The sequence below is a fragment of the Daphnia magna genome, linkage group LG2 (genome assembly GCF_020631705.1).
Source record: "Daphnia magna isolate NIES linkage group LG2, ASM2063170v1.1, whole genome shotgun sequence".
Classification (NCBI taxonomy): Eukaryota; Metazoa; Arthropoda; class Branchiopoda; order Diplostraca; family Daphniidae; genus Daphnia; species Daphnia magna.
In genome coordinates, this window is record NC_059183.1 from 1,172,550 (window position 1) to 1,199,689 (window position 27,140).

The following is a 27,140-nucleotide window of genomic DNA, read 5'->3' on the forward strand; positions in this document are numbered from 1 at the left end:
TACTCTTTGTATGCATAATGATTGAAACGATTACAATAGAAGAAGAAGATTTGAATTCATTTTTGCTATGGTCGGTCCTTTCGCTTAGAAACTGGACCATTTTTATCCTGATTTTTTAAAGTGATCTTATTCAGCCCATCAGCAAAATTGAACGTCTCAAGTATCGGCATGTCCCCATTATCACGTATTTTTCTAAATTATAAGCTATGATAAAAGGAAATTGTCAATTTTGTGGGGAACCGAAGAGGCTTTGATCAATTGACTTGTATTTGCTGAGGGGTGGGGGGTGGGTAGAGTTTCTAATGGGAGCCTTCAAACTTTTGAAATCAATCGACCAATTTGCTTGTATGGAATATGGTGCAACAAATTAGGGAGACACCTGCGATGGAAGGAAATCAAATGCAAACGAAAACGTCAGGAGCAGTAAAAAGAAAATATGTTTAGTTTTATGAAGGATAAGTTAACAAGATTTACGGGAGCAATATATAGAGTTAATTGATAACTTACGGCGCAAAAGTTTCAGGATGTCGAAGAGGAAAAAAGAAATCGGCTTCATGTTTAATCGACGCATGCCATAGCCAGCGCAAACATTAATTTTCTTATTAAACGAAATGCTTTATTTTTTTTCTTTATTTTTCGAAGGGACGGATTTTTTTTTTCCAGATCCCGCTTGTAAATCAATGTCATTTCGTGGAGAGCCGCAGGGTAATGTATTATGTAGGAGAAAGGTTCCATGAATCTTGTCTTCCTCTCTCGACTACTCTCTTCTGTTAGCCTATATTTCCTATGTTGATTGGCATGTTCACCTTATACGGATCTATTGGTTTTCCATTGGTTTTTTTTTTTTTTTTCTTTCTTCCCTCCTAAAACACACAAACAGATGGGCATAAGTTGACGGTTGCTTCCATCAATTCTCCGGCATCCACCTGATCCCCCCTCCTTTTTTTTTCTTTCTAAATAAATGTATACCAACCTGTCAGTGATGACCATACACCTGATCAAATATGCAAAAGGGATTTGGACTAAATTCAAATGTTTTTCTTTTTCCCCTTTCCCTTGTGTTTCTTTTCCAGTGTATGTTTGTTTTTATGTAGTTGTGTGTGCGTTTATGCCTTTGATCCCTTGTATTCACTGTCATGAAAACGTTCCCGAATCGTGATTTTATGTCCGCGTTTTTTATGTGGCAAGTTGAAGTGGGAACGGCAGTGCTCTTTTCTCGTCTTCTTTTGTCACGTCAATCGTGATTTAAAATGACAATATAAAAACAACCCGTCAATGTGGTGCTACCGAAGAAGCTGATGTAAAGGAAGATTGAAGCAAACACATCATCGAGCGTTTATTTCTTCTATTGAAGGACAGCCAAGGCAAACAAAATCAGCCGTAGCGGATCGTTCAAAAGTCCTGAGATTGGAATAAATAGATGGAAAAAGAACCTCACACGCCATCTAGTATTCATTTTGTGAACCATTTCAGTTCTGTTAGCTTGCCGGCTAATTACAGATTTTCAGTTCGAAAAACGAAATGCATTCAATGAAGAACGACAAGAAGAAGGAAAACCCATATATTTACGGGTGATTTAGCTACTATTTTCTTATCTATATAACTGGTACCAACTAATGTTTAATTGTTTATTCGCAATGCATTTTAAAAACAAAATCCTTTTGGATTTTCGGTCTCATTTATGAAACTGGCAACAACCTTCAGTAACGAAGCTTTACGAACGCACCGTTCCCGTCTGCTATTCCTCTACCTTTCAGCTTCCACGTTAAAAATGTCGACGGCTGAAGAATTTCCGACTGTGACTACTGGACAGCCTCATTTGGCGAAACAGGATCTATCTAAATTAGTAAGAAAAGGAAAATGTTATGTTCTGTTTGATTGGGAAACACCAAAAGTGACCGGCGAACGATCGCTGTTTGATGATTGGTTACCCGGCTTCGGGTGTTGTGGTTGCATCAGCAAATGTGTGTTTTCACTTTTATGCTAATAACTACTTTTTCAATTATAGGATGTTTCCAAATTAAATGCACTTTCTCCAGAAGTCATTAGTCGACAGGCCACCATCAATATTGGTAAGAAAAGCATTTCAAATCTGTAAAATAAGCTCCCTACCCTAAAATGTCATACTTTTTCATCCAGGCACAATTGGTCATGTAGCCCATGGAAAATCAACAGTGGTCAAGGCCTTGTCAGGTGTACAGACTGTGCGCTTCAAAAATGAGTTGGAACGTAATATCACCATCAAATTGGGTTATGCCAACGCCAAGATCTTCAAATGTGACAATGAAAAATGCCTAAGGCCTCTTTGTTACATGTCAGGAAGTTCTTCAAAGGTATTACTTGATGATATGCTATTCAGTCATTTGCCAGTAATCTGAAAAGTAACTTTTGCCAGGATGACTCTTTCATGGGGCCGCTAGGGAAATTCAAGTTAGTAAGACATGTGTCCTTTGTGGATTGCCCTGGCCACGACATTCTCATGGCCACCATGTTGAACGGTGCTGCCGTCATGGACGCGGCTCTTCTTCTCATAGGTGATTGCTTGATTGTCAATCCATTCTTCTCAACTGTCTAATCAAAGGAACTTACTTTAGCTGGAAATGAATCCTGCCCGCAGCCCCAAACTTCAGAGCACTTAGCTGCTATTGAAATTATGAAGCTCAAGCACATTTTGATCCTCCAAAACAAAATTGACTTGGTAAAGGAGAGCCAAGCCAAGGATCAGTATGAACAAATTCTTAAGTTCGTTCAAGGTATGGTAACCGGTTGTAGTTTAAACGGTATTTGAACCGTGACATCAGAGATTTTATTTCGTAGGCACCGTGGCCGAAGGCGCTCCCGTTATCCCAATCTCGGCTCAGCTTAAATACAACATAGAGGTGATCTGCGAGTACGTCGTTAACAAGATTCCCATTCCGTTGCGCGATTTTACTGCGGAACCCCGACTGATTATTATCCGTTCGTTCGATGTCAATAAACCTGGTTGCGAAGTAGACGACCTTAAAGGAGGAGTAGCTGGAGGCAGTATTTTGAAGGGAGTTCTCAAGGTAAACCACAAAAATTTAGCAATGAAAGAATATCACTTGATGTATCAAAACCCACTGTCGTGAAGGTGGGACAAGAAATTGAAGTGCGGCCGGGCCTGGTATCGAAAGATTCCGAGGGAAAATTGACGTGCAATCCCATCTTTTCCCGAATTGTTTCTTTATACGCTGAGCAAAATGAATTAATGTACGCCGTTCCCGGAGGGTTGATTGGTCAGTTATATGGCTTCATACAGTTAATTATTTGATTAGTTGTCATATAATTTCTCTTTCCAGGTGTTGGTACTATGATTGACCCAACGTTGAGTCGAGCCGATCGAATGGTCGGACAAGTTCTTGGGTCTATCAATGCCCTGCCAGAGATCTTTACCGAGCTTGAGATATCCTATTTCTTACTTCGTCGCTTGCTGGGTGTTAGGACTGAAGGAGATAAGAAAGGCGCTAAGGTCCAAAAACTTTCTAAAAACGAAGTTCTGATGGTCAACATTGGTTCTTTATCAACTGGTGGTCGTGTTTTGGCTGTGAAGGCCGATTTGGCCAAAATTAGCTTGACGAATCCTGTTTGTACTGATGTAGGAGAGAAAATTGCTCTTAGCCGCCGTGTCGAGAAACATTGGAGGTGATTGTCTTGCCTGTGATTTAGGTTAACCGCGTCCTAACTCTGTAATTATTATATATTTTTTTTTTTTTGCACTAAGGTTGATTGGATGGGGTCAGATCCGTCGTGGAGTTACCATCGCAGCCGAGAAAAAATGAAACAGAAAAAGCGAAATCCCCACCAACTCGCCAGCAACTTTATTTTTTTTTCAATTATTATTTGAAGGAATAATGGGATATTTGACCACTGAGGATCCGTGTTTAATACACGTCCCGAAAAATTTGATTTTCTGAAAGTAGTTTTTAAATCTCATCAAGAGATGGATGTATTCGAAAACAAAATTCGACTGGCGTAGCCCAGCTACACCAAGCCAACAAACGTTATATTAAGTGAATAACATCAAGAAGCTCGGCAGATGTTCATGGAATCAGTCTCAGTTACCCTCCAGCCTGGAATACTCTGGAACAACTATTCAAACAATAGCGAATCCGGACTCAGGGTGAGCTTTGTAGTTGACGACGCGGAATTTTCCAGATGGATCGTAGTATCCATAACGTCCGTGAATAACACCGGAGTTGTCACGTTCCTCAATGCGGAAAGTGCGGTCAGCTCTAGAAAAGCAAAATCAAATTGAGGTAAATATTTTCCTTTTTATTTGGGAATTTAATTTTCTTCAAGCACCTACCCTTTGCCAGTGTCGTAACCGAAACGGTAGCTGTTGGGTCCCTGTTGACCTGCGATGGAGAATTGAACGCGACCGTCTTTCACCCCCTGTAATAAAGGCGTATATTACAGTTTAGTTTCCACGTTCTATAAAGATGTTGCCAGCAGGTAACAGACCTGATCACTGTTGTAGGAAGCAGCGTTGTTTTGCACTCCTTGTTCGAATTTAAGATGTCCGTCGTCGTAGGTGCCTGCATCGTATCCGTTGTTATCGTAGGCGTTGCTGGCTTCGGCGACGTACTTCTCGGCCACGGGTCTAATGGGGCTGATAGGTTTGCGTTTCTGCTGGAAACCTGGTCTGGCAAAGTTCTGTTGGGGGGAAGACTCACGGTCCTGGGCATCTGGACCTAAAGGCGTGTATTCGCTGGTTTGTTTGGGTTTGGCGGAAAGGTATTCGGGCTGAAGAGGTTCAGATTGGCGGTTGCGGAACGGTTGAGCTGCGGTGACCGCGTTCTTCCTACGCAGGTTGCGTCTTTCAGGGAAAGATCCACTGGACTCAGCCGGGAAACTTACAGACAAACCCACCAGGCACAACAGTGCAATCTGCAAGTTAGTATTAAAAAACAGAAACCAAGTCCGTTAGTTTTATTGCACATGACAGACTAAACTGCAGAACGGCCTAGTTTCGCACCGTAAAAAAAAAAGGTAATTATTCCTTGTTGGAGTTCACATACGGCATGTTCTAAATAAGAAACATGTGTTTCATCTATTGACCTAAATGTAATAATCATTTCTTCTTTTTTTTCTTCAAAACATTTTCAGAGCAACACTTAAAACAATTGATCCCTTTCATTTTTGCTAGACAGAAGTACAGGTACAAAATTGAAATATTTACCACAATTGAAACCTTCATATTCCTAGAAATGGTAAGAACTGGTAGATGAAATTGGCTGAAATGGAGTACACTACACTCGCTTTGAGAATGCTGTTGAGAATGATATTGGATCCACCGTGCAGGCACATTTATACATCCATTCCTTCATAACTCCGCCCCCACCCTCACTAGACCATCCTTTGGTTTTCACTCTAGACGTCACGGCCGCCAAAGGTGTTTTTATTTTTCGTTTTTCTTTCTTCGCTTCTTCTTTTTCTTTTTCTTTTTTCTTCCTCTATTTTCTTCCTCCATCTGGCTACCTGGTGACGGTCCAGTGGTCAGGAATCTCTTATGGTCAACCGACACATACACGCACATCTATGAGAACAAAGACTGGGGCATACAGTAAAACGATCAGTAAGAGAATGAAAAAAATAGAAATGCTTCCTAAAAACTAGAGATCGGTGTCTGCTGTGTTCTCTTTCTTCGCTCGTTTTAATTATTTTTCCTTGGGCTAGAAGAACGCGTGTAATCACATCGTCGAAGAGAAAGTACAGCCCGTTTGTAAAATAGGATGGACAACATTTGGTAATGCAATGCCTGTATACTCCAACTGCATTTACTCGCTTCATTTAACAAAACGATGCCCTAATAAAGTGCGGAGAAAACTGTGGAATCCTTTTAAGGCCGTTGACAAGTCTCCGTAGGGGGCTTTTCTTCATTTCACTCGCAATAATCATTTAACTAACAAAAGAATGGAAAATCCCCCCGCAAAATTTGCATCGTTTATCGAAGATAGCGCGTGGGAGGTTTCTGCTACTGAAACGGCCTATCAATTGAAACGATTTCTATTGTAGAAAACATTGGGCTAATTTTAGATGAGAGAAAAATAAAATCTTTCCTGACTTTCTCTTTATAATGTAATAGCATCTATTGGATGAAGGTTTAACATCAGCAGTAGCAGCTGCTACATCCAAGTTCGACTAATTTTTTCCAGGGTAGTTCACTAGACTGATTTCTTTCTATCTCTTCCTCAAGTTGTGCCACCAGTAGTTTATTAAATTGCCTTACCCCAAATCAAATGTATGCTACCGTCTGACCAGATATAAGCGATCCAGGCTACCTGGCTAATGTGCACCTGGTAGTCCATGTGTTCTTTCATGTTGGCATTTAACCATAATAACATTTAAACTTTTACTTTTCCCAGATTTCCTTTATACTTTACGCATTTAAGGGTACTGGAACTGTAAGCAGAAGAAACGACCCAATATCATCAACAAACATAAAGCCTTTGGCTTGCCCCTTAAGCCAGGTACAGCATATGTGCACTGCACATTGCATTATCATCAAACGAGTTAAAAGCGATTGCCGTTACAGTAAACAGTCAGCGACTTTCACTAGTGCAACGAATCCACGTCATGCAGAGGCAGCCTCAAAAGATTAGCAGATGCCATCTTTCACCGTCGAAAGAATTCTGGAAACCAAGTGGTTTCAGTGGCGATTGGCTGTTGATGGAACATGTACATGTGCGTCAGCAGCGGTCAGCAGTATCGTCAGCTGGACCGAAGAAAAGCGGGACGGGCTCTGCGGCTATATACCACCCTGCAGTCTTATTGGAGAAAGTCGTTTTTCTTTCCTTCCTCTTCTCTTTCTGTCTTTTTCTTTTTTACAACTTTTTGATTAATCTTGGACGTGTGTGTCTCCAGGAAGAAGATCCAATTAAGGGCGCTTGCGGGAGCAATTCGACCTTGTTTTCCCTAGCACGTCATCCATTCTGGCCTTCTTCCTGCTGCCACTGCAATTACCGGTAAATAATAAGCGTCCCACTAACAATATTTATCATTTTTAAAACTGTCGCTTGTTGTTATGCGTCGTCAAGCAATTTGATGACGAAACTCATCAAATATCTTGCTGATCTTTATCTTAAGGTGTGATGAGGCCCGATAGTGAATCGGTGATCCTTCGGGGACCGAAAAGCTAGTGCGACCTGATTCGTTGTTGAAGCGTGTGACACCATTTAGGACACATAAAGGGATACAGAATGTGTTGGGATATTTTTTCCTCCTCGGCAAAGTCAATGGAAGAAAAATATTTCCTCCTTTGTTTTCGGTTTGTTGGACATCCGTCTTCTAGCACAAGCTTTCTTTCTTTCTACGTTCTTTCACTTTGAACGTAAGGGCAATGCATGAGACCAACAGATTTGAGCACAGGTATTACGTCTGACAAAGCAGAGCGTATCCAGTTGCCAATGATCATTCGCATTCATTTGATTTCCTTTCAATCTGCTGGTCTGCGTGCATTGTAATCGAGCATTTGAAACTAACTATGTGAGAATCTTTCCGATAAGGAGCCGTTCAACTGTATCAAAGTGTCCTTCGGGTTTTCTCCTATCACGAAGAACGGTAGTTTTTGTTCAGAAGAGAAATCAATCGAAACAAACGACTTTTAAAGACGTCACGCTCAAATAACAACCAAAAATTGGACTTTTTGTGTGAACGTTTGATTACAGTCTGTTAGAAAGAAACTTTATTCACTAACGTTTAGGATCAGATGTTCGGTAAAGCGTGTTTTCTCTAACCATTTCTCATTTCATTTTTCTCAACTCTTATGAGGTGAGACATTATGGACGGATCGCCAATGTGGCTTTATTTGTACATTGACGTTCCTTCCAAGCAAATAGGCTCCATCCTTCTCAAATCTCAATGTCGAATTTCACGAAACCACCTGCCAAGTCATTGAACTACTTTATTGGAATACAGAATCCAGAATTCGACACTCGACGGCTAGTGCGTAACATAACATTGCAATATCACCGCAAACGTGAAAACGTGCATTATGCGTACATGCAACCATTGATATGGCCTAATGAACTAAAAGTGTCTGGACATTTTGAAGTAAAAAAAAAAAGTGCAACCCGGAAACGAGGTCTCATCAAGTGTCTGTTAGTCAAGTGTACACCTGGCTTGGGATATCATACAACCCTCGAGCACAAACTCAGGCAGAATAACAGGTGGACAAATCGCCGCCCGGGTTATTAACGGTGAATTTTCACCCGTCCTTTTACTTTGTGTCAGTTGGTAACTATCTAGGCCGACGCGAATATTCATCTTCTCGCTTATCAATTTATACGATCCAGTTCACCCGTCCAATTTCGGCTGCTGATCCATAACTTCTCAATTGGACCTTAATATCCCTTTTTCTTTTTCCGCTTTTCAATTGGCAGTTTGGAGCTTATAACAAAATAGTTTACGTGCCGTTAAACTTGGGTTTTCCAGAAAAATCCAACATTCAGGTGAGAGCCAAACCCTTTATTTTTTTTTCCTTTCATTCTGAACTATTATATTTGCACTTTTTTGTGTTTGGTTTTGCGGGACCCTTTAAGAGTTAACTTGAACAAGTGGCGTTGTGTAACAGTACACATATGCAGAAAGCAGATGGCCAAGTTTGAGTGATTCATGGCCGACTTACCTAGAAATGGTCGATCGGTCAGATAATCGGCTTTGCCCGTTTAGCTGTTCTTTTTTGGTTTGTTCTATTTTTTTTGTGCCGCCATTAAAACGCTCCTCAGAACGTTTTTTGTTGCTCAAAGATTGTTTTCCTTGCAGCCGTTTTACAAATATCTAGACGCACTTGCGGTCGTCGCTAAGATTACGCAATTGTTTACATTTATCAGGAGGTAAATACTTGATGTGGGCCATATTCTTATTTTCCGTCCAAAAAAAGGCAATCGTAAAAATTTAGTGAAATGGAGTATGAAACAAAAGCTTATGCTGTACGTTTTGCACGGGAAGTTGCTGTTGAAAAAGTTCCATGCACCCACGTTAACCGTGCTCCGTCACTGTACAACAATTCGTGGAGGACGAACGACCAGATTAAAGAACGTTGTCGTGTTGGCTGGTGCCAAATTGTCTGTGTTTTGCTGTTTCCATTTTCCTTGTTCCGACAAAACAACGGAGTGAAACATAAAACATTTTTAATGGAACACTTGTAAACAAAGAAAGATTCCGGCAATATTCTGAAAATACTGTTAGTGTACAGCTATGTCGAACCAAATACAAGATCATCTTTCCAAAAATATTAAAGTTTTCTTTCCTCTCATCAATGTTATCAAGTCATTTGCTATTCACAACTGCAATGTTCCTTCCAGCTGGACTACCGGAGTGATCTTGGTGTGTTGTTGTTTTTTGTGCAATTATTCATAACAGCCCCTGATACAAAATAATAGTATGACAATCACAGGTGTCTAAATGGCATGGTTCTTTATTGTTAAGCATAGAGTTGGATAATCAGAAAAATTCTGGGGATATCATGATTTCTTCCAACAATCGTTCTTCAATCTTGGTAAATAATTCTTGGTTGCTTTCTGAAATGTTGAAGCTAACAAAAACAGGTTTTTTACATCTCTTGGATAGGCGACTAGCAAGTGTAGAAGATGTAAGAGATGATGCATCGCCTAATATCTTGACAGTAGTAGGTGATTTTTCATAAGAAGTGCTCATTGCTAGCGCAAAATCTTTGAAGGCTGGTTCACTTTCCATGCCAATCCACAGTACAAGCTGATCTGTTAATTTCAATGCTTGAAAACAAACATTTTTGTCCAAGATTTTCCCGGAGAATTGATGAATTCCAACTGGAGACATTGAATTTGCTGTCGAGGGTATACTAACTAATGCAGTTAAACTTGTCTCAGTTTAAACAATTATAAATTTTTTCAGTCCTTTCAGGTCGATGAATATCGTCTGATACATAGACGAATTTCCATTTCTATCCTACTGAACATCTCATGCAGTAGCTATCCAGTGTATAGGTGGCAGCACAGAGCCAGCATATAGTAATGGCGCTGTAATTCAACTGTTAAGTTTTCGTCTGCTTGGAATTAAAGCAGCCGCATCATGTCTTTATGCAGGTCTGCGGTGTACTGTACACTGTACAGCTCTGCTTCACGTGTGTTCCAGTACACACACGTTTTATTAGGAAAGAATTATTTTTAATCGATTTTTATCATTTTAAAGCAATAATACGGATAAAAATACGCAGTTTGACTGTTTGTGTCGTTTACAATCAAACAAGTTAGCACTCGAACTCAGTGGTAGGATTTTAAAATTTTACAAACGCGTTGAAGAATGGGGGAAGCGAAAAAAGATATGTACGTGGATTTAGAGAAATTGTTGCAGCCAATTAAAGCTGTCGAGGTAATAAAAAAAAACTTTTCATTGTGAAACTATGAACAATGTTCCTTCAATAATTTTTGAATTTAGGAAAAATGGAAGTTGGTACCAGCATTTCTCAAAACAAAGGGGCTGGTAAAACAACATATTGATTCCTACAACTACTTTATCAACACTGATATTAAGAAGATTGTCAAAGCCAATGAAAAAGTTGTAAGCCATGCAGACCAAACATTCTACATAAAGTATTTGGATATACATGTGGGAAAGCCAGATTCAATAGAAGATATGAATCATGTAAATTTCCTTAGTTTTATGCAATAATGACTATGGATTTCATAGAATATTTTTTGCTATACCTAGTCTCGATTGACAACACCACATGAATGCAGATTGCGAGATATGACATACTCTGCACCAGTTACTGTGGACATTGAATACACCAGAGGACAACAGAGAATTGTACGGAATGGAATTCCAATTGGAAGGATGCCTATTATGCTTAGGAGCTCAAATTGTGCATTGGCTGGTATTTCACCTGCTGAGATGGCCAAAAAGAATGAATGCCCTTATGACTGTGGGGGCTATTTTATTGTTCGTGGGAATGAAAAAGTATGTAGCCATATTGCTTCAAAGTTGCAAAGTTGCATTTATTAAAGGAACTTTGTTTCCTAGGTGATTTTAATTCAGGAACAAATGTCAAAAAATCGCATGATTGTCGAAGAGGACAGAAAAGGCAATATGTCCTGTCAAGTCACCAGTAGCACACACGGAACAAAGACTCGTACAAACGTCGTTGTAAACAAAGGCAAATACTACTTGAAACAAAATAGTTTCCAAGATGTAAGGATGTTATGTTAATATTACTCAAACTAGGCAATATTTAATTTATTCATTGGGATCAACTTGAAGGATATACCAGTCGCCGTAGTGTTTAAAGCAATGGGCATCGTGTCAGACCAAGAAATAGTACAAATGATCGGTACGGATGACCGTGTGATGACATCTTTTGCACCTTCCCTGGAAGAGTGCGTACGCGCCTCCATTTTCACTCAACAGCAGGCCTTACGGTACAGTTATGAGGAGTGATTCGGGCAATAAGTAAAATCTCAATTCGTTTTTTAAAATCAGACATTTGGGCAACAAATTGCGCCAAAAACGTTTCTTCGGAGGGCCAAAGAAGACAGCCACAGAAGAGGCTAGAGAAACACTTGCCACAACTATACTTGCCCATGTTCCGGTAAATTCGTGTTGTTCATACAACTTGGGCCTTTCCTTTAATTCCATGTTATAGGTGGAAAACTTCAATTTCAAAGCGAAAGCTATGTATCTAGCTTTGATGATTCGACGGGTCATACAAGCTGAAAATGATCCAAGCTCCGTTGATGATCGTGATTATTATGGTAACAAGCGTTTAGAATTAGCGGGATCGCTACTGTCGCTTCTGTTCGAGGATTTGTTCAAGCGGATGAATTTCGAGTTGAAACAAATTGCTGATAAGAATATTCCAAAGATTAAAGCGGCCCAGTTCGATGTTATCAAACATATTCGAACAGATCACATCACCATGGGGTTAGAAAATGCTATTTCTACGGTAAAAATCGTGGCTACATGAAGTTTTTTTTTTGGGGGAAGTAAAACATTCCGGTTTTCTTAGGGAAACTGGACTATCAAACGCTTCCGGATGGATAGGCAAGGTGTCACGCAAATGCTCTGTCGCTTGTCGTATATTTCCGGACTTGGAATGATGACTCGCGTCAATTCTCAATTTGAAAAAACACGCAAGGTATCGGGGCCCCGCTCTCTACAGCCTTCGCAGTGGGGTAAGAAGCTGTATTTTTCCTTAATACTTTGCTTTATTTTATTTTATTTTATTTGTAATAAATTTTCAGGTATGCTTTGTCCGTCAGACACACCAGAAGGCGAGGTAAAATGTTTTCATTTTCCTTTATCTTTCACCACGCCTAACTTTCCAGAAGCCAATAATCAATTTTAGTTCTTTGTTGTTGTTTTGTTTTATGTTTTTTTTTTTTTTTTGTACTTAATAGGGATGTGGTCTCGTAAAAAATTTGGCACTGATGACTCACATCACGACCGAAGCAGAAGAAGAACCAATCATCCGGATTGCACAGAATATGGGGGTGGAAGATATCAATCTGTTTAGTGGCGAGGAAATCAGCGACCCGAACGTTTACACAGTCTTTCTTAATGGTTTCTGCTCTTTTCCTTTTCCTTTTGCGTTAACATTCTAATTTAAAAGTGAATTGTAGGTAACATTCTCGGACTCGTTAAAAACTACCAGCGCCTGATCCGCTACTTTAAATTGGCGAGGCGTCATGGCTACATCAATGCATTCGTTTCCATTTACCCGCACTTTCAAACTCGTTCCGTTTACATCAGTTGTGATGGTGGTCGTTTGTGCCGGTCAGTGTCCTGATTTAATCTTTGAACTGCACTATTCTAAATTAAACTTATGCTTTTAGGCCTTACATAATAGTACGGAAAGGAAAACCAGCCGTAACCGAAAAACATATGCAAGAGCTGGCGGATAGCTTTCGCACATTCGAAGATTTTATTTACGATGGATTGATTGAGTACTTGGATGTCAATGAGGAAAATGACAGCAACATTGCAGTTTACGAGTCCGATATCACTGACGAGTCCACCCACCTGGAAATCGAACCATTCACCTTGCTAGGCGTCTGTGCTGGGTTAATCCCATATCCCCATCACAACCAAAGTCCCCGAAACACATATCAGTGTGCTATGGGTAAACAGGCGATGGGAACTATTGCTTGTAACCAACGTAATCGGATTGATACGCTTCTTTATAACTTGGTTTATCCACACAAACCAATGGTAAAGACGCGAACAATTGAACTAATAAATTTTGAGAACCTTCCTGCCGGACAAAACGCAATGGTAGCAGTCATGAGCTATTCTGGTTTCGATATTGAAGACGCCACCGTTTTAAATAAAGCCTCCCTTGATAGAGGTAATATTGTCCGTATAAAAAAGTTATTTTCTTCTATTGATCTACATTTACTTTTATGCTTTAGGTTATGGGCGCTGTCTCGTTTACAAGAACGCCAAATGTGCTTTGAAGCGATACAACAACCAGAGCTCTGACCGCGTAAATGGTCCCATGATTGATGCAATAACGAAAAAACCTATTTGGAAACACGAAATTCTAGACGCCGATGGCTTTGCAAGCGTTGGTCAACCGGTTCAACCTAAACAGGTACTTAACCGAAAATTCGTCGAATTCTAATCCATAAATAATATTTTAAATTTTGTCAGATATTAATTAACAAAGCAATGCCAACTGCCCCTGTGGTCGCTGTTACGCCAGGAGCACCAGCAGCCGTCCCCCTGCCCGAATATCGTGACGTTCCCATCACGTACTCTCATTAATGTTTTAGCATCACCAAGGCGTATTTTTAATTGTCAGTTATTGCTTTCAGTTATAAGGGTGCAATTCCATCATACGTGGAAAAAGTTATGTTCTCATCCAACGCTGAAGAGGCACACATAATCAAAATCCAGTTACGACAAACCCGGCGTCCTGAAATCGGAGACAAATTTAGCAGTCGCCATGGTCAGAAAGGAGTCACTGGTAATTTTCTTCGTGTATTGTTCTTCCATGTCACTGTTAAGCTTTCCCTATATTTGCAGCGCTCATTGCTGAACAAGAAGATCTACCGTTTACGGAACTAGGAATTTGCCCCGATGTCATTATGAATCCCCATGGATTTCCATCTCGTATGACTGTCGGTAAGCTGATCGAACTACTAGCTGGAAAAGCCGGTGTGTTAGAGGGAAAGTTTCATTATGGCACAGCGTTCGGAGGGTCCAAGGTAACATTTAGCTATTGATTTAAGTTCTTTAAGACACTATTCTTTAATTTAATAATTATTTTCTAGGTCCAAGATGTTAGTGAGGAGTTGATTAAACACGGATTCAACTACCAAGGCAAAGAGTGTATGACGTCCGGCACAACGGGCGAACAGCTTACTGCCTATATTTATTTCGGGCCGGTAATTAGGCGACATAAATGATTTCTCCGCTATGCATTTTAAATGTGGATGCTTGCCTGATCTAGGTGTACTATCAAAAGTTGAAGCACATGGTGATGGACAAGATGCACGCACGATCACGTGGACCAAGAGCTGTTCTTACGCGACAGCCAACAGAAGGTCGAGCGCGCGATGGTGGCTTACGTCTCGGTGAGATGGAAAGGGACTGTCTGATTGCATATGGCTCAAGGTTCGATATAATTTGTAGATTCAAGTGACTGAAACTTCTTTAAGTTATTCTAGTAGCTAAAGATTTTCTATTAATTTAAAGCATGTTGATTTTGGAGCGGCTAATGATATCCAGTGACGCATTTGATGTCGATGTGTGCAATCAATGTGGCCTGATGGGGTATTTTGGATGGTGTCATTATTGCAAATCAAGCGGATCGGTTTCTTCCATCCGTATTCCGTATGCGTGCAAACTGCTATTCCAAGAACTTCAGGCCATGAACATAGCTCCACGTCTTAAATTGGATAAATATTTTGACTGATTATGTGATATCTCAGACTCTGTTGAACGTTACCTCGGTCAAATTTTACTATAATATTGTATGATTTTAAAGGTCCTTTGCATGGATTTTTACTTGCGAGCAGAAAGGTTAAGAACATGAAGAAAGTTGTAAAAAAAAAGAAACAAAGTGTCCATTTATGCCTTTCTTGTATGTATTTAAAATCTAGGAAGAAAAAATTATCTCATGCCTCTTTAAAAGTCGGTTGGGGAAAATTGAGCTCTTTTTCGACGAGTTCAGCCACATCTAGCAGCGTTTCATCGTCAAAATGAGGCGCCATCAGTTGAATACTTAGCGGTAAATTTCGCTTCGACATTCTAACGGGCAGACTCAAGGCTGGTATTCCAGCCATGTTTGCAGGTTGCGTGCAGTAGTCCTGGTCTGCAGATTGGGCGCGAGAATCCTTTTGGTTGAATTCCGAAAACAAAGGTGCATCCGACAAAGTTACGGGCGTCAATAATAAATCGACACCCGTACTCCATAATTTAACGTAATCTTCGTATATCAATCTGCGGAGCTTCAGGGCCTGAACAAAGTACTTGTCATAGTTCCTATTCAAAGAGAAAGGACGAAGGTAAAAACATCACAATGGCACGTAAAGAAAAATAAAAACTACTAACTCTTTTAACAAAAAATAGTTTCCGGCCAAAATTCGCCCACGCACAATTTGATTCAAAGCCTGTGATCGGGTGGCCGCGTAAAGGCTCTCCGTGCTATTCAAGGTTTTTACCGGTCGCACGATAGCCATATCGCAATCCGTCGTAACGTGCCATATTTGACGCCACTTCACAAGGGTTTAGCACAGAATAGCAGGCAATTGAATACGATGTGTGAGGAAGAGATACCTAGTAAGTAAACTGGGCATAATCCGTTCAGAGAATAAAAACACTCTGGTTTTAGCTTACTTGGACAACTCGAATCCCGCAGTTTTCCAATAGGTCCATGACATCCCTCCAAGCTGTATGATAAAGATGATTTATTCGATATCAATCGAAAAGCAGGAGAAATGTCGAACAGAATTCGATAGCACACAGCAAATATTAAATATTACTGATTATACACAAGAATGACTAGAGAAGACTTGGTGTTTTTCAGCAAATTTACCGTCAGAGACTTCAGAAGATAATCCAGGGCAATGAAACTCCTTCGGGATCCCCACGCACAATTTACTAAGTTTAGCAGAAGTTCTTTTCAGTTTACTCTTATTCAAGGGGCGCTGAAGTGTAGTGGAATCTTTGGGATCCCAACCTTTTATAATGTCTAATTTTGTAAAAATAGTGAGTCTGTGAAAGTGTTTAAGATCGCCAAGTTTAATTGGCAAAGGCATTTGCAGAACATACCAAAAGCTGATCGACAATCGCCCACGGTCCGCGCTAGAATTCCCGGAACGTCCATGGAATTTACCAAAGGAATCAGGCCGTATCTGGAAAGGGAGCCATAACTTGGTTTGAATCCCACGACACCACAATAGCTTGCGGGGTTACGAACAGAACCTCCTGTATCTGATCCTAGAGCACTGAGTACAGTTTGCCAATGTATAATCTTTACAATCACATTTTAAAATTGTCAGTTTGCTCACACTGTGCATGACCCAGAAGCAACTGCAACAGCACTACCACCTGAGCTACCACCAGCAATAAAAAAGTCATCTGGTGGAGAACTGAAAGATTCTTTAAAATTGGTATTCACTTTCTGGATGACATGAGATCCCCATATATTTCTGGTAGGTCCAAAGATGCTTTCTGTTGTTCCTGATCTAGAACACATTTATTATTTAATTTCAAGAAATTTTATTAGAAAATAATAAACAAGTTTTCCAACCCCATTCCAAATTCATCCATGTTTGTCTTCCCCATTAATATAGCTCCGGAATCAAGTAGTCTTTGAACAACAGTAGCATTGTAGGTAGGAATAAAGTTTTCCAACATTCTTGAGGCACATGTAGTTTTTATGTTCTTGGTACAAAAATTATCTTTGACAGCTATTGGAATCCCTTCAATGGGTCTGGGTATCCCTAAAATCATTGTTGATCAATAGCTCGAAATACATCAATCCGGGAATTCGTTATTTTCTATTATATTCTACCTTTCAGATATCTCTGAGCAGATTCTTCTAGCTGTATTTGACTGATTTTATTTGTTACTGTTATGTAGGCATTCAGGCTTTTGATCATTTGGACACGATTCAGACACTGTACATACAGTTCTTGCACCGAGCATCCCCCATTTTTTAATTGCTGCAACATTTTGGGAGATGTTTTATTTATTTATTTTCTCGTGCTTAAACTATTTTGCCTGCTTTCTGCACCCAGCAGACGACTCAGCCAAATTTTGAATTTGCTTCGGACCGCTAGATGGATAGATGCCCTTGCTTACGGCTTGTAAGTTCATGTGGCAAGTGCTGCCAAGTGCCAACTGCCAAGTCTCAATCTGTCATTAAGACAAGATAAACGTTGTTATTATCTGAAATACTCTGTTCTAAATCAATGTTTATCTTAATTTATTTTCAAAACGATAGATGATAAAATAGTTTTATAACATTTTCGTTTGTATACGAAATATGAAGAAAATAAATTGTAGTTTAATCAATTTCCGTTAGGCTTCCTAAGTCTAGTGTGTCTGTGTAGTTTCTCGTTTCTGTGCAGAATAAATTCAACGACTAGGCCTATTGGTTCTGTTTTGTTTTCTATTCAGATTCACGTGCGTTTGTTATGGAATAGCGAAAGAAAAACGTTGATTCTCTTCCATGTTAAAATGAGCTCTTTAGCTTCTCGAACCATTTTGGGTTTTGAAGTGATGTCTTTAAAATCAACTATTAGGAAATTTAGTTCGTTTGTGAGACCAAATGAACTCCCAAACCTACCTGGTACCATGTCAGCTTGGCAACTTTATGGTTATAAAGGACTTGAATCCTTGAAATTGGTAAGTACTGTGGAGGTACCCCCAATAACACAACCAAATGAAGTCTTGGTCAAAATCAAGGCAGCATCTATCAATTCCCTTGATGTAATGATGTCAGGTATGCCAAAAATAAAAATATTACTAAACTTGGGTTTCATCAGTGTTAAATATATTTATAGAGGGATATGGTCAGCAACTTTTTGAAAATTACAGCTATCTAAAACCTAGTAGGATCAGCCAGATTACAAAAACTCATCTTCCTTTAACTCTTGGAAGAGACTTTGCTGGTGTTGTTCAAGCAGTTGGTGGAGACTGTGAAAAACCTTCAGCCTGGTGATGAAGTTATGGGATTTATTCCACCTCCCCTAGCAGGATCACATGCTGAGTATCTTGTAACTTCAGCAAGTAACATGAAACAAAAGCCAGAAAATTTAACAATGGAGGAAGCAGCATCAATTCCTTATGCAGGCCTCACAGCATGGTCAGCACTTAGTATTACAGCTGAGTTATGTATTGGCTCAAAAGGTAAAAGGGTGTTGGTGACCGGAGCAGCAGGAGGAGTTGGCTCAATAGCCATTCAGCTTTTGAAAAATTGGGGAGCAATAGTAGATGTTATTTTAGCTAGTAGAAATGTGCCTATATCTCTAATCTGAGCTCTGAAATAGGTTGTTGCAAGTGGCTCCTCAGAAGTGATACCTTTTCTTACAGAACTAGGATCTGACTTCATAATAGATTATACCTCCCCTGAAGCAGAATCAGAGTTGTATCAGTTTGGCGGGTGAGGTCAAATTCAGATTGTTCATATATTTTGCAATATCATTAATCGTATTTGGTTTAGGTTTGACGTGATATTAGATTGTACAGGTCGTACTCACAACTTTAATTACAGTTTTTTGAAACCGTGGTCTAATGCTAAGTATGTGACTTTATCACCGCCTACGTTACGCAATTTCGACGAACATGGTATGATTGGCGGAATGATGAAAAATGGATTAGACTTGCTGGCTGCGAACTCCTCAGCCATAATAGAAGGCAAAACATTGCGATGGGCTTACTTCGTCCCGAGCTCGTCGGCTCTTACAGAATTGGTCGATTTGGCTCAAAATAAAAAGGTATTTGTACATTTTAATCAAAGTTCTATTTAAACTTAGTGTAGGTGAATGTATATTGACGTACGATTTTTATTTATTTTAAAGCTTCAGACAGCGATTGATAGTGTGTTTCCCTACGAACAGCTACCGGAGGCCTATGCGAAAATGAAAGCAGGTCATAAGCGCGGTAAAATTATCGTTACAATGTAGAAGTTGGTTCTGGTCTTTGTCGTTGGTGATAGTATGAACATATAAAGAAAGTTAAGGTTAAGTCCTTTAGAATGTTTAATATACAATTTTCCAACGAATCAGTTTAGTATTTTATACTAATTTTGGTCGAGACGATCTGCCATTTCAAGAATGTTTCTAGCTTGAAGAAGCAAGGGCATATCGATCATGTTACCTTGAAAGGTAAAAGCGCCTTTGCCAGACTGCTGGTGTTGATCGAATGACTGAACAAGTTCGCGGGCCCATTGGATCTTCTCTTTTGATGGACTGAATGCTTGCTGTACAATTTCAATTTGACTCGGGTGTATCACTTGTTTACCAGTGAAGCCCATTTGAGCGCCTTCCACTGATTGACGTAATAGACCATCCATGTCCTACTGGGAAAAAGGTACATAATCACGCGACAAATAAGTCCCTTTTTCATTATGAAACCTAGTACTCAAAACATCTTACCTTGAAATTTATGTACACTAAGTCAATTGCTTGTAAACGGTAGGCTTTGGCACACGTGACAAAATGCTGGCGAGAATAAATGAGTTCTTTTGCTTCGGGTGTCCTGGTAGCGCCTAATCAAAAACCACTTAAAATTTCAAGTGAGTCATCACGGTTTTTTAGTCGTTACCAATGTCAGCACAAAAGTCGTCGGATCCAAAGACAGCAGCTTCAAGATTAAAAGGTGCCCCTTGATCCATTAGAGTGAAACAATGCTGAATTAATTCTTTCATATCAAGTAAAGCTCTGGCTGATTCAACAAATACAATCAATTTAATATTATGATTCTTCCCAAGAAGGGACTCCAATTCTTGGGCAAGCCAATCAAGCTGCACTTTTGTTTCCATTTTGGGGAGATGAAGAGTTGATGGGAAAATTGGGCCCTTCAGGATGGTTTCCAAATCCTTCTTACAAAGACCACTTTCTATAGAATTTATTCTGACAGACAATTCAGATTTCAATACTGAAAACATTTTCTCTTGAAATATCTTTTGAATGTTACTTCGAGCTTCATCCTATGAAAATAAAATAAGAGTGAGCAACATAAAAATATTTCATGCTTGCTACAGTAATAAATGACCTTCCTGTTCAAAGCCACACCATCTTCACAATCAAGAATAAAACTGTCTGCTCCCATTGAACTAATCTTATTGATCTTTTTCCAGTCATTCCCAGGAACATACATCATCGCACGACGAGGTGTATATTTCTATAATTTTCGTTTTACCATGAAATTTTTATTAGTACCTTAGAAGACCATGGTAACAAAAAATAGCAGGATTTTAGTGCACCTTTGTGGCATTTTCGTTTCCATAAGTAATTAATCTCATGTTTAATGGTTTGGAAAAACATTGCCGTATCGGAAATAAAATTTTTTGAACGCATTTGTTTTAAGCATATTAACTTTCTTGCTTTGTTATATACTTTATTAAGTAAAGTTTGATTGTTGTTGTTGACATTAGGAATTATTGCGATCACCGCTAGATGTCTCCCAATTAGGAAAAGCCATCTAGTGTGAATCAAACACAGCCGTTTCAATGTTTCATAACACGTTAGATATCCATCAAAACAATTTTGGAAAGGCTTTCGAACATCAGCAATAGGCGAAATAACTAAACCAATCCTAAGCTTTAAAAATGCTGGCGAAGTCGTTAATGAAAAGCACAATGGTAGAAATATTTTCTGAATTGAACTTACTGTCTGATTCTCACAACGTGTTATATAGAGAAGTACCCGTTTATTCCATACAAGTGCACACCTTACATATCCATTAGTACCCATCGTGATAGAACAAACAGGACGAGGAGAACGAGCTTATGACATTTATTCTAGGTTGCTGAAGGAACGAATCATCTGTGTCATGGGACCAGTGAGTTGAATGTTTGATTATTCAACAGGTAGATGTGATAAATATTTTGATCATTTATTAGATTACAGATGATTTGTCCAGTCTGGTTGTTGCCCAGTTACTATTTCTTCAGTCAGAGAGCAACAAGAAGCCAGTTCACATGTACATAAATAGGTAAAACTGTTGGAGTTTTTCAGCATTTGTTTCAGATCACTTGGTCAATATTTACTGTATTTAGTCCAGGAGGTTCGGTCACAGCAGGATTGGGTATTTACGACACAATGCAGTATGTTCTACCACCAATTGCCACATGGTGTGTTGGGCAAGCATGTAGTATGGCCAGCCTTCTATTAGCATCAGGGTCCCCAGGAATGAGATATTCTCTGCCAAATTCTCGGATCATGATACATCAACCATCTGGCGGTGTTCAGGTGCTTTGAGTTATATTTCAAAAGTCTTTCTAAATCTTAGACAAGCACTATTTGCAGGGTCAAGCAACAGATATTCAAATTCAAGCTGAAGAAATTATGAAACTGAAAAGACAGATCAACCAATTGTATTTAAAACATACTGGTTTGCAGTTGTCAGTAATCGAGAGCAGTATGGAGCGTGACAAGTTCATGTCCCCAGTAGAGGCTAAAGAGTTCGGATTGATTGATAAAATCTTGGAACATCCGCCGAAACATGAGAACCTAACTGCAAGTAATAAGGATGAAAAGAAAACTGAAACGAAGGTGTGAACGAGCTAGTTGTTACTGAAGGATATTCTTCTGGCAGAACATGTTAATACATGTATTTAGAAATGGGTGAGTCACGTCTGTTCCAATAGTTTCTCTTGTATTGCGTCAAGATTAGAATTAGTCATCAAATCAATAGTTAAATTCCCTTTGCTTAACATGTAAATTCACATGTTCATAACAAATCTAATATATTTTATGGTGCTTAATTGCTTCATAGAGAGATATCTGAAAACGCAAACTATATTTGTTGTGAAACCAAAGACTGAAATTTTGCCGCTCCACGCTAGTTATAAAACGCTGCAATTAAGAATGATCAAACTTCCTCGCGGCGTTCTATGTAATCAATACGTGTCTGAAAACATGTGAACCGGTTTACAGTCGGCATCCTTCTTAATTTTCCTTTTAGGCCTATCCGAGATATAATGGTAAGTAATACGGGGGTAGTGCTAGCGACGACGAGTCGTCTCATCCGTGTCCTCATCATGTTGTTATAATATGAGAACTTGCCTTCCTTCTTGTAGTCATCGGAAGAAATTAATTGACTGCAACGGTTGGTAACAAGATTTTTGTAGTTATTAGAGTATCGCTGTAATTTTTAAACATCGTTAAAATGCGCCGTGTCAACAACGTCGAAGGAAGGGGGTACAAAGGTAAGTCAAGATAAAGTATAAACCGCAGCTGTGTTGAAAGAATCAGAACCATTTGTTTAACCGAGGAAGGGAGGAAAACCCCGTAGCGTTATTGGCGAACGCAAAGGACAGGTGACTTCCAGTCCAAAAAGGCAATTGATGGAAATCCTTTTCCAAGAATTCAGCACGCCTACCCTAACCTCCCATCCTCCTTCTCTCTTAACTTTTTTGTTTCCCTTCGAAGACAACAATGAAATCACACATGTCAGCCGCCCCCCAGCTGAAGCGCCCTACCCTTTTTTCCGAGAATCCCAAAGTCCCCTCCCTTTCTGTTATTGGAATGGTTCATTTTCATTTCTTTCACAGTAGTTGATCCCTCCCCTTTATTATACCTAGATTAATGATATTACGTGTTATAGCGTGGTTTCACGACAAACATTAGACCATTGTTCGATTCGATGAGCTAGTGTACCAGTGATGCAGATCCTACCGCGCGCCCTACAGGACATCCACTACGAATAGGTTTACTACTACACCGCGCAAGAGAGAACCGATCCTTTCGTCGAAGACGTCAGTCAGTGACGTTGGAGCGGTTGTCCAACACAAGCCAGATGAAACGTCCTCTCCTGTTTGAAGGGAGAAAAAATCTTTGTACCATTTCTTACTACACTTTTGACTGTTGGAAAAAATTGTAAATGATTTTTTATTGGATTTTTTGTCATTCAGCCTGTCCTGGTTCCTATAACATCACAAACTTAACCGAAATCCAAAGCAGAAGAAATGGCCCAGTCGCACACGTCCTGGGTAAGTGACACTTTTTTTTTCTCGTATAGTAACTCAAAGCGGACGTTTTTTTTTGTAGTTTTTCTTAAGATACAACTTTGCCCTGAGATTGTTTTTCGGCGAAATGACGTTAGATGCTAGCAATGAAAAGTACATTAGGTAAGGGTGAACTCTGTAAATATACCATGGTAGACCAAAACGTGTGGGAGTAGAGAAGTTTCTTCGGGTTTCTAGGTCTGAGATCTCGTTACGAGTGAAAGACGAGAGGCCGAATTCGCTATGTAATGACACCAGATCGCCTCGGATTGAATTGCAAGCGGCTGCCGACTACAATAGTGGCAACAGATTCGATTTTATATCAGGATGTTGGTATACCTTTTGTAAGTAACCTGTAACTGCGTTACTACGTTTCTGTTTGAGACTAGTGATAGCTTGTTTCTACCTTTTTTTTTACGTTTTCCTAAACTAGCTTGATTTCTTTCTCGGAAGTGTCCTTATTATTTGTTCTTACAATGAACTGTATGATCGCGTTGCTTTATCTACGTAGCAGTTTGTGTAAATGTGGGTTATGTAAGATCTGAAAGTTCGCCGATTTCCCAGGAAACGATTGGTGGTTTTCGGCAAAGCCAACCCCAGTATTACTTCCCTCCACAATCTTTTGAACATCATTATACCTTAGTTCCACTATTTTTTTATTATAAAGAAGTCTTTTAAGATAGTTTGAATCGACGTTTGAAATTTGTGAGTTGTCTGAAACATGCGAGCGCTATTTTTAAAAGTCACTATGGGTCGACGGTACAGTTAGCGAGCACGAGTTTGTTGTTGAACATATGTGTGGTAATTCGATCGGATAGATCACTGCCAATGGAAAACTTTCTCCTTCAACCTGACCGTTCTTATAACCGCGCAGACCAGAAGGAGGATGCAGCACGAAAACCGAGCAATTCTAAACTTGGAAGGGTCCTTGGCCCCTCTTGGCACCATTTCTTGAGTAGCCTGGTGCTGTCTAGTCGGATACGCATAATTTTTCATGGGTCGCTCAATTCCTTCTAAAAATATATTTGCGTCCACTCTATATTCATTTCCTGAATTTAATATCTTGTATTTTAAACAAAGGAAGGAGTAGAAAAATTGAAGAACGGCACCTATATTCTAGACCTTTTCTATTTTTACTTGTGCACAAACGCATTTGCAGTCTAGTGAATAGTATAATATTTAGATATTTTAATCAAGTGCAAAATCATGGTGGTCATTAGCTCAGTAATTTGCTTAGTTGATAAAAACAATATCTGAAGAATTTCGCGAAATTAAAAAATTACGCATGTTCTCAGCCAAACTGTAGCTTAAGTTTTACGTGAATATGCAGGTGTGTTTACCTGATGTTCTGACGGGCATCCATAACATCCGATCCCTAGCCAAGTCCGGTCAAGGAAACTTGTAATAGTATGCCCATGGTTGACTCCTGTATCAAACAGCCAAAAAGGACTATGTAACGTATCTGCATGTAAGACGTCAAAGAAAAAGAGACCAATTTGATTAAGACGTCTTTCGTATGTACTGAAACTTTACTAGGCATCCGTAAGGATGCTGCGCTCTAGTTTCCTTGCTGTTTTTATTATATACCGGTCGTGTAACGCAACTTGAAACCTTTTTAGAATTGATGGAATATTTACTCATATTTCGTTTCTTTGTTTCTTGCTGGCCTCGCGTATGTAAAAGTATGAAGGTTAGGTCCGCGTAAGAATTGCCCTATAGTAGACCTAATGATTTTCCATTTTAAAGTCTATTTGCTACTTTCTATTCCTAATAGATGCTTACTTCGGTTTTTATGAAGATTGACCAATTTTTCAATTTCTTTTTTGGAAGATATTGAAAAGCTCCTCCGTAATTTGAGCATGCACTAAGAGGCCTGCCTTAGTAAAGGGTAGCTGCCATCAGTTTAACACAAATTTTCAAGCTTCTCTAACGCACCGAAGGCGTTGCCTGAAGACGGTTCCTCAGGTTGTCTAACAGCGTAAACATGAAACAACTGTGAATTGATGGTTTATCGACGGCTTTTTGGTTGAGAAAATAACGAAAATCTTGTGATATTAGAGGCGTATCGGTCGCATGGTCCGCATATATATGTATTCGGTTACAGTGATTGGATGCTTCTTGCAGCTCAGTTTACTTGTTTCCATGGAGAGTCCAATACTCCTCATAAGATTTTACCCAACTAATCATTAGGTCTATCACAACTGAGTTGTGTTGACATTTTAGTACAATCATATTGATTAATATGCGTGAATAAGTTGAATTTCTGCACATTTAATGATTGGTGATCCTTGTTGTATCCTAAAGGGTATAAGAAGTCGACGTGAACTTTTAAGCTGGGATGGTAGCAACAGTAGTAGCAGCACAAATCAACCATCCAATAGTCCAACGGATCTTCCAGTCACACTATCATCTGTTAACTTACTTCACCCAGGTACGCATAAGCATATCGTGATTTTGCTCGACTTCATGTCAAAGGTCATTTGTTTAAAAATCCAGAAGGGAATTGCTCCTGGTGTGGGCAAAGCGAAATTGGAGATGGTGGTGTTCGCGGCCATGTTGAAGGATCGGGGCCTGCAAAAATTTTCTGCTCTGAAATTTGTTTCTCGCAATGTCGACGGGCAGCTTTCAAACGTGCAAAGGTCTGTGACTGGTGCAAACATGTCCGACATACAGTCACATACGTCGACTTGCACGATGGCCAGCGCCAATTGCAGTTCTGCACCGACAAATGCCGTAACCAATACAAAATGAGGATTTTTTGCGCCGAAGCTAGCTCATTGGGCGTACGAAGTTGCACAACACCTGGCCCAAAAAGTGCGACTTCGCCTGGTACCTCGATCGATCTCAAAGAACAGTCGACAGGCATCTTAATCACGCCTGATTTATGGCTTTCTGACTGCGAACTCGATAAACCGTTCACTGTTAAACTTGAATGCAACGAAGATACAGAATTAGCTTCAGTTGATTCCGAACCTGAACAGCAAAGCTGTGAAGTTCCGCTGAATCTTGTGCACTCTTCACGGCGGGACGACCAGTCAATCAAAAGAAACTCGAATCTAGTTGAAATCCCTGAAACCCCTTTATCCAAGAAAGGTAAGAGTCATCGGAAGCACCACTCAAGCAGTCGCCAATACAAAACAACGGTACATTCGCGCAACATGATTCCACCGCCAACGCCGGCTCTACCATCGACAGCTTGGCCATCGTCTTTTCCTTATCCTCCACAAATGGTCCCATCTTACATCCTGCAGTCACAATTCTTAGCTTTGAATCGGTCGCTTAAACCATTAAAAAATCCCAATTTGCACAGTGAAAACCCCAAAGATGAAGTAGTTAAACCAGCCATCGAACCGGACAAAACGCCGTTCGAAGCAATTCTTGAAAAACCATTAACGCCAGACGTTAAATCACCGATTGAAGATGAAAGGACAACAGAGCGCAGTGATCCTGCAAATTTGAAACCACAAACGGATAACAACAGTATTCTGGCACAGGAATTACCTCCAAATTTTGTTGTTTTGCGAATCCCATATTTGGTACCTTTACCCATTCCCGTTCCCATACCTATCCCTTTAAACATACACGAAAAGTATTTAAAACATATCTTGACGTGAATCAGCATGTTCAGATGCCTATCACAAACGATCTCACCATTACCTTACTAGTTTATCGTAGTCTTTGGTACACTTTGTCGATGTTTTGAGGAATTGTTTTTCATCGAATAAAGGATTCTTCGTCTAAAATCTTATTTTGTGTTGGCAATATTGGCATTGCTTTAGCTTCGTTGGACGATTGTTGTACCTTTGCCATTTATTCAGATCTATCATAAACACTTATGGATACGGGATACCAGTATCAGTAAACGCAAAACGTACCTTGAATCCTTGGAACTCGGAGTCGGATCGAGGGATGACTAGGATTCCCACGTCACAATTCACAAACTCACAATTTGCAATTCGCA

At 39.7% G+C, this 27,140-nt stretch overlaps 8 protein-coding genes and 1 long non-coding RNA gene across 14 annotated transcripts; 6 read left to right on the forward strand and 3 right to left on the reverse strand.

The window, feature by feature from the left end:
• The first annotated feature begins 1,506 nt into the window (after positions 1-1,506).
• LOC116916418 (eukaryotic translation initiation factor 2 subunit 3) lies at positions 1,507-3,927 on the forward strand. The gene is made up of 10 exons (XM_032921664.2): positions 1,507-1,571; positions 1,705-1,846; positions 2,009-2,072; positions 2,140-2,333; positions 2,396-2,534; positions 2,595-2,753; positions 2,818-3,047; positions 3,113-3,257; positions 3,321-3,663; positions 3,743-3,927. The coding sequence occupies exons 1-10, from the start codon at positions 1,522-1,524 to the stop codon at positions 3,798-3,800; spliced, it is 1,524 nt and encodes a 507-aa protein (XP_032777555.1). The 5' UTR covers positions 1,507-1,521; the 3' UTR covers positions 3,801-3,927.
• Positions 3,928-3,938: 11 nt separating this feature from the next.
• LOC116916426 lies at positions 3,939-5,358 on the reverse strand. The gene is made up of 4 exons (XM_032921675.2): positions 5,201-5,358; positions 4,483-4,908; positions 4,328-4,413; positions 3,939-4,253 (listed from the first exon to the last, which is right to left on the reverse strand). The coding sequence occupies exons 1-4, from the start codon at positions 5,216-5,218 to the stop codon at positions 4,115-4,117; spliced, it is 669 nt and encodes a 222-aa protein (XP_032777566.2). The 5' UTR covers positions 5,219-5,358; the 3' UTR covers positions 3,939-4,114.
• Positions 5,359-6,484: 1,126 nt separating this feature from the next.
• LOC123470125 lies at positions 6,485-9,256 on the forward strand. Of its 3 annotated transcripts, none has more exons than XR_006643631.1 (3): positions 6,499-8,256; positions 8,403-8,471; positions 8,562-9,256. It is a non-coding gene; the product is annotated as an uncharacterized LOC123470125 (long non-coding RNA). The 3 variants fall into 3 exon arrangements; XR_006643632.1 differs by having other exon boundaries at positions 6,499-8,219; XR_006643630.1 differs by having other exon boundaries at positions 6,485-8,471.
• A 798-nt stretch (positions 9,257-10,054) lies between these two features.
• Positions 10,055-15,057, forward strand: LOC116916413 (DNA-directed RNA polymerase III subunit RPC2). The gene is made up of 19 exons (XM_032921659.2): positions 10,055-10,371; positions 10,438-10,644; positions 10,711-10,959; positions 11,023-11,190; positions 11,260-11,417; positions 11,479-11,587; positions 11,642-11,941; positions 12,005-12,170; positions 12,240-12,274; positions 12,396-12,558; positions 12,618-12,771; positions 12,831-13,342; positions 13,407-13,588; positions 13,648-13,748; positions 13,812-13,963; positions 14,023-14,204; positions 14,271-14,384; positions 14,450-14,613; positions 14,695-15,057. Exons 1-19 carry the CDS (start codon positions 10,303-10,305, stop codon positions 14,912-14,914), a joined length of 3,405 nt encoding a protein of 1,134 aa, XP_032777550.1. The 5' UTR covers positions 10,055-10,302; the 3' UTR covers positions 14,915-15,057.
• Positions 15,058-15,064: 7 nt separating this feature from the next.
• LOC116916419 (glutamyl-tRNA(Gln) amidotransferase subunit A, mitochondrial) lies at positions 15,065-17,258 on the reverse strand. The gene is given in 9 exon segments (XM_032921666.2): positions 15,065-15,483; positions 15,553-15,653; positions 15,655-15,777; positions 15,838-15,890; positions 16,037-16,192; positions 16,273-16,448; positions 16,512-16,688; positions 16,754-16,946; positions 17,018-17,258. Coding segments are annotated over 9 exon segments (1,506 nt in total). The 5' UTR covers positions 17,178-17,258; the 3' UTR covers positions 15,065-15,116.
• A 299-nt stretch (positions 17,259-17,557) lies between these two features.
• On the forward strand, positions 17,558-19,228 carry LOC116916422 (reticulon-4-interacting protein 1, mitochondrial). Its single transcript, XM_032921672.2, is given in 6 exon segments — positions 17,558-17,950; positions 18,012-18,145; positions 18,147-18,437; positions 18,498-18,610; positions 18,671-18,944; positions 19,029-19,228. Coding segments are annotated over 6 exon segments (1,182 nt in total). The 5' UTR covers positions 17,558-17,685; the 3' UTR covers positions 19,134-19,228.
• Positions 19,191-20,610, reverse strand: LOC116916423 (citramalyl-CoA lyase, mitochondrial). Its single transcript, XM_032921673.2, has 5 exons — positions 20,435-20,610; positions 20,224-20,352; positions 19,774-20,158; positions 19,605-19,717; positions 19,191-19,525 (listed from the first exon to the last, which is right to left on the reverse strand). Exons 1-5 carry the CDS (start codon positions 20,471-20,473, stop codon positions 19,250-19,252), a joined length of 942 nt encoding a protein of 313 aa, XP_032777564.2. The 5' UTR covers positions 20,474-20,610; the 3' UTR covers positions 19,191-19,249.
• Positions 20,611-20,650: 40 nt separating this feature from the next.
• On the forward strand, positions 20,651-21,798 carry LOC116916425 (ATP-dependent Clp protease proteolytic subunit, mitochondrial). The gene is made up of 5 exons (XM_032921674.2): positions 20,651-20,812; positions 20,869-21,012; positions 21,074-21,165; positions 21,230-21,422; positions 21,480-21,798. The coding sequence occupies exons 1-5, from the start codon at positions 20,780-20,782 to the stop codon at positions 21,729-21,731; spliced, it is 714 nt and encodes a 237-aa protein (XP_032777565.2). The 5' UTR covers positions 20,651-20,779; the 3' UTR covers positions 21,732-21,798.
• A 345-nt stretch (positions 21,799-22,143) lies between these two features.
• LOC116916421 (sine oculis-binding protein homolog) lies at positions 22,144-26,922 on the forward strand. 4 transcript variants are annotated; one of them, XM_032921670.2, is made up of 6 exons: positions 22,144-22,281; positions 22,367-22,381; positions 22,451-23,011; positions 23,087-23,164; positions 25,484-25,610; positions 25,676-26,922. In XM_032921670.2, exons 4-6 carry the CDS (start codon positions 23,141-23,143, stop codon positions 26,791-26,793), a joined length of 1,269 nt encoding a protein of 422 aa, XP_032777561.2. In that variant the 5' UTR covers positions 22,144-22,281; positions 22,367-22,381; positions 22,451-23,011; positions 23,087-23,140; the 3' UTR covers positions 26,794-26,922. The 4 variants fall into 4 exon arrangements, with proteins under 4 accessions (XP_032777561.2, XP_032777560.2, XP_032777562.2 ...); XM_032921669.2 differs by having other exon boundaries at positions 22,240-22,381; XM_032921671.2 differs by having other exon boundaries at positions 22,243-22,381; positions 22,780-23,011.
• The last annotated feature ends 218 nt before the right edge of the window (positions 26,923-27,140 follow it).

Bases quoted from the DNA above. Each gene is read 5' to 3' on its own strand.
- LOC116916413 (XM_032921659.2), top strand. From the start codon at position 10,303: ATGGGGGAAGCGAAAAAAGATATGTACGTGGATTTAGAGAAATTGTTG. The intron at 12,559-12,617 runs GTTTCTGCTCTT...AGTGAATTGTAG, and splicing joins TTACACAGTCTTTCTTAATG to GTAACATTCTCGGACTCGTT. The intron at 13,749-13,811 runs GTACTCTCATTA...TATTGCTTTCAG, and splicing joins TATCGTGACGTTCCCATCAC to TTATAAGGGTGCAATTCCAT.
- LOC116916418 (XM_032921664.2), top strand. From the start codon at position 1,522: ATGCATTCAATGAAGAACGACAAGAAGAAGGAAAACCCATATATTTAC. The intron at 1,572-1,704 runs GTGATTTAGCTA...AACAACCTTCAG, and splicing joins GAAAACCCATATATTTACGG to TAACGAAGCTTTACGAACGC. The intron at 1,847-2,008 runs GTAAGAAAAGGA...TTTCAATTATAG, and splicing joins AACAGGATCTATCTAAATTA to GATGTTTCCAAATTAAATGC.
- LOC116916423 (XM_032921673.2), bottom strand. From the start codon at position 20,473: ATGAGATTAATTACTTATGGAAACGAAAATGCCACAAAG. The intron at 20,159-20,223 runs GTCATTTATTAC...TTATTTTCATAG, and splicing joins GTGTGGCTTTGAACAGGAAG to GATGAAGCTCGAAGTAACAT. The intron at 19,526-19,604 runs GTAAGATGTTTT...TTTTCCCAGTAG, and splicing joins TAGTGTACATAAATTTCAAG to GACATGGATGGTCTATTACG.
- LOC116916426 (XM_032921675.2), bottom strand. The intron at 4,414-4,482 runs GTCTGTTACCTG...CCTTTATTACAG, and splicing joins CTTCCTACAACAGTGATCAG to GGGGTGAAAGACGGTCGCGT. The intron at 4,254-4,327 runs GTAGGTGCTTGA...TTGCTTTTCTAG, and splicing joins GGTTACGACACTGGCAAAGG to AGCTGACCGCACTTTCCGCA.
- LOC116916425 (XM_032921674.2), top strand. From the start codon at position 20,780: ATGCTGGCGAAGTCGTTAATGAAAAGCACAATG. The intron at 21,013-21,073 runs GTGAGTTGAATG...ATCATTTATTAG, and splicing joins TCATCTGTGTCATGGGACCA to ATTACAGATGATTTGTCCAG. The intron at 21,166-21,229 runs GTAAAACTGTTG...TACTGTATTTAG, and splicing joins GTTCACATGTACATAAATAG to TCCAGGAGGTTCGGTCACAG.
- LOC116916421 (XM_032921670.2), top strand. From the start codon at position 23,141: ATGGCCCAGTCGCACACGTCCTGG. The intron at 23,165-25,483 runs GTAAGTGACACT...TGTATCCTAAAG, and splicing joins CCCAGTCGCACACGTCCTGG to GGTATAAGAAGTCGACGTGA. The intron at 25,611-25,675 runs GTACGCATAAGC...TTAAAAATCCAG, and splicing joins TGTTAACTTACTTCACCCAG to AAGGGAATTGCTCCTGGTGT.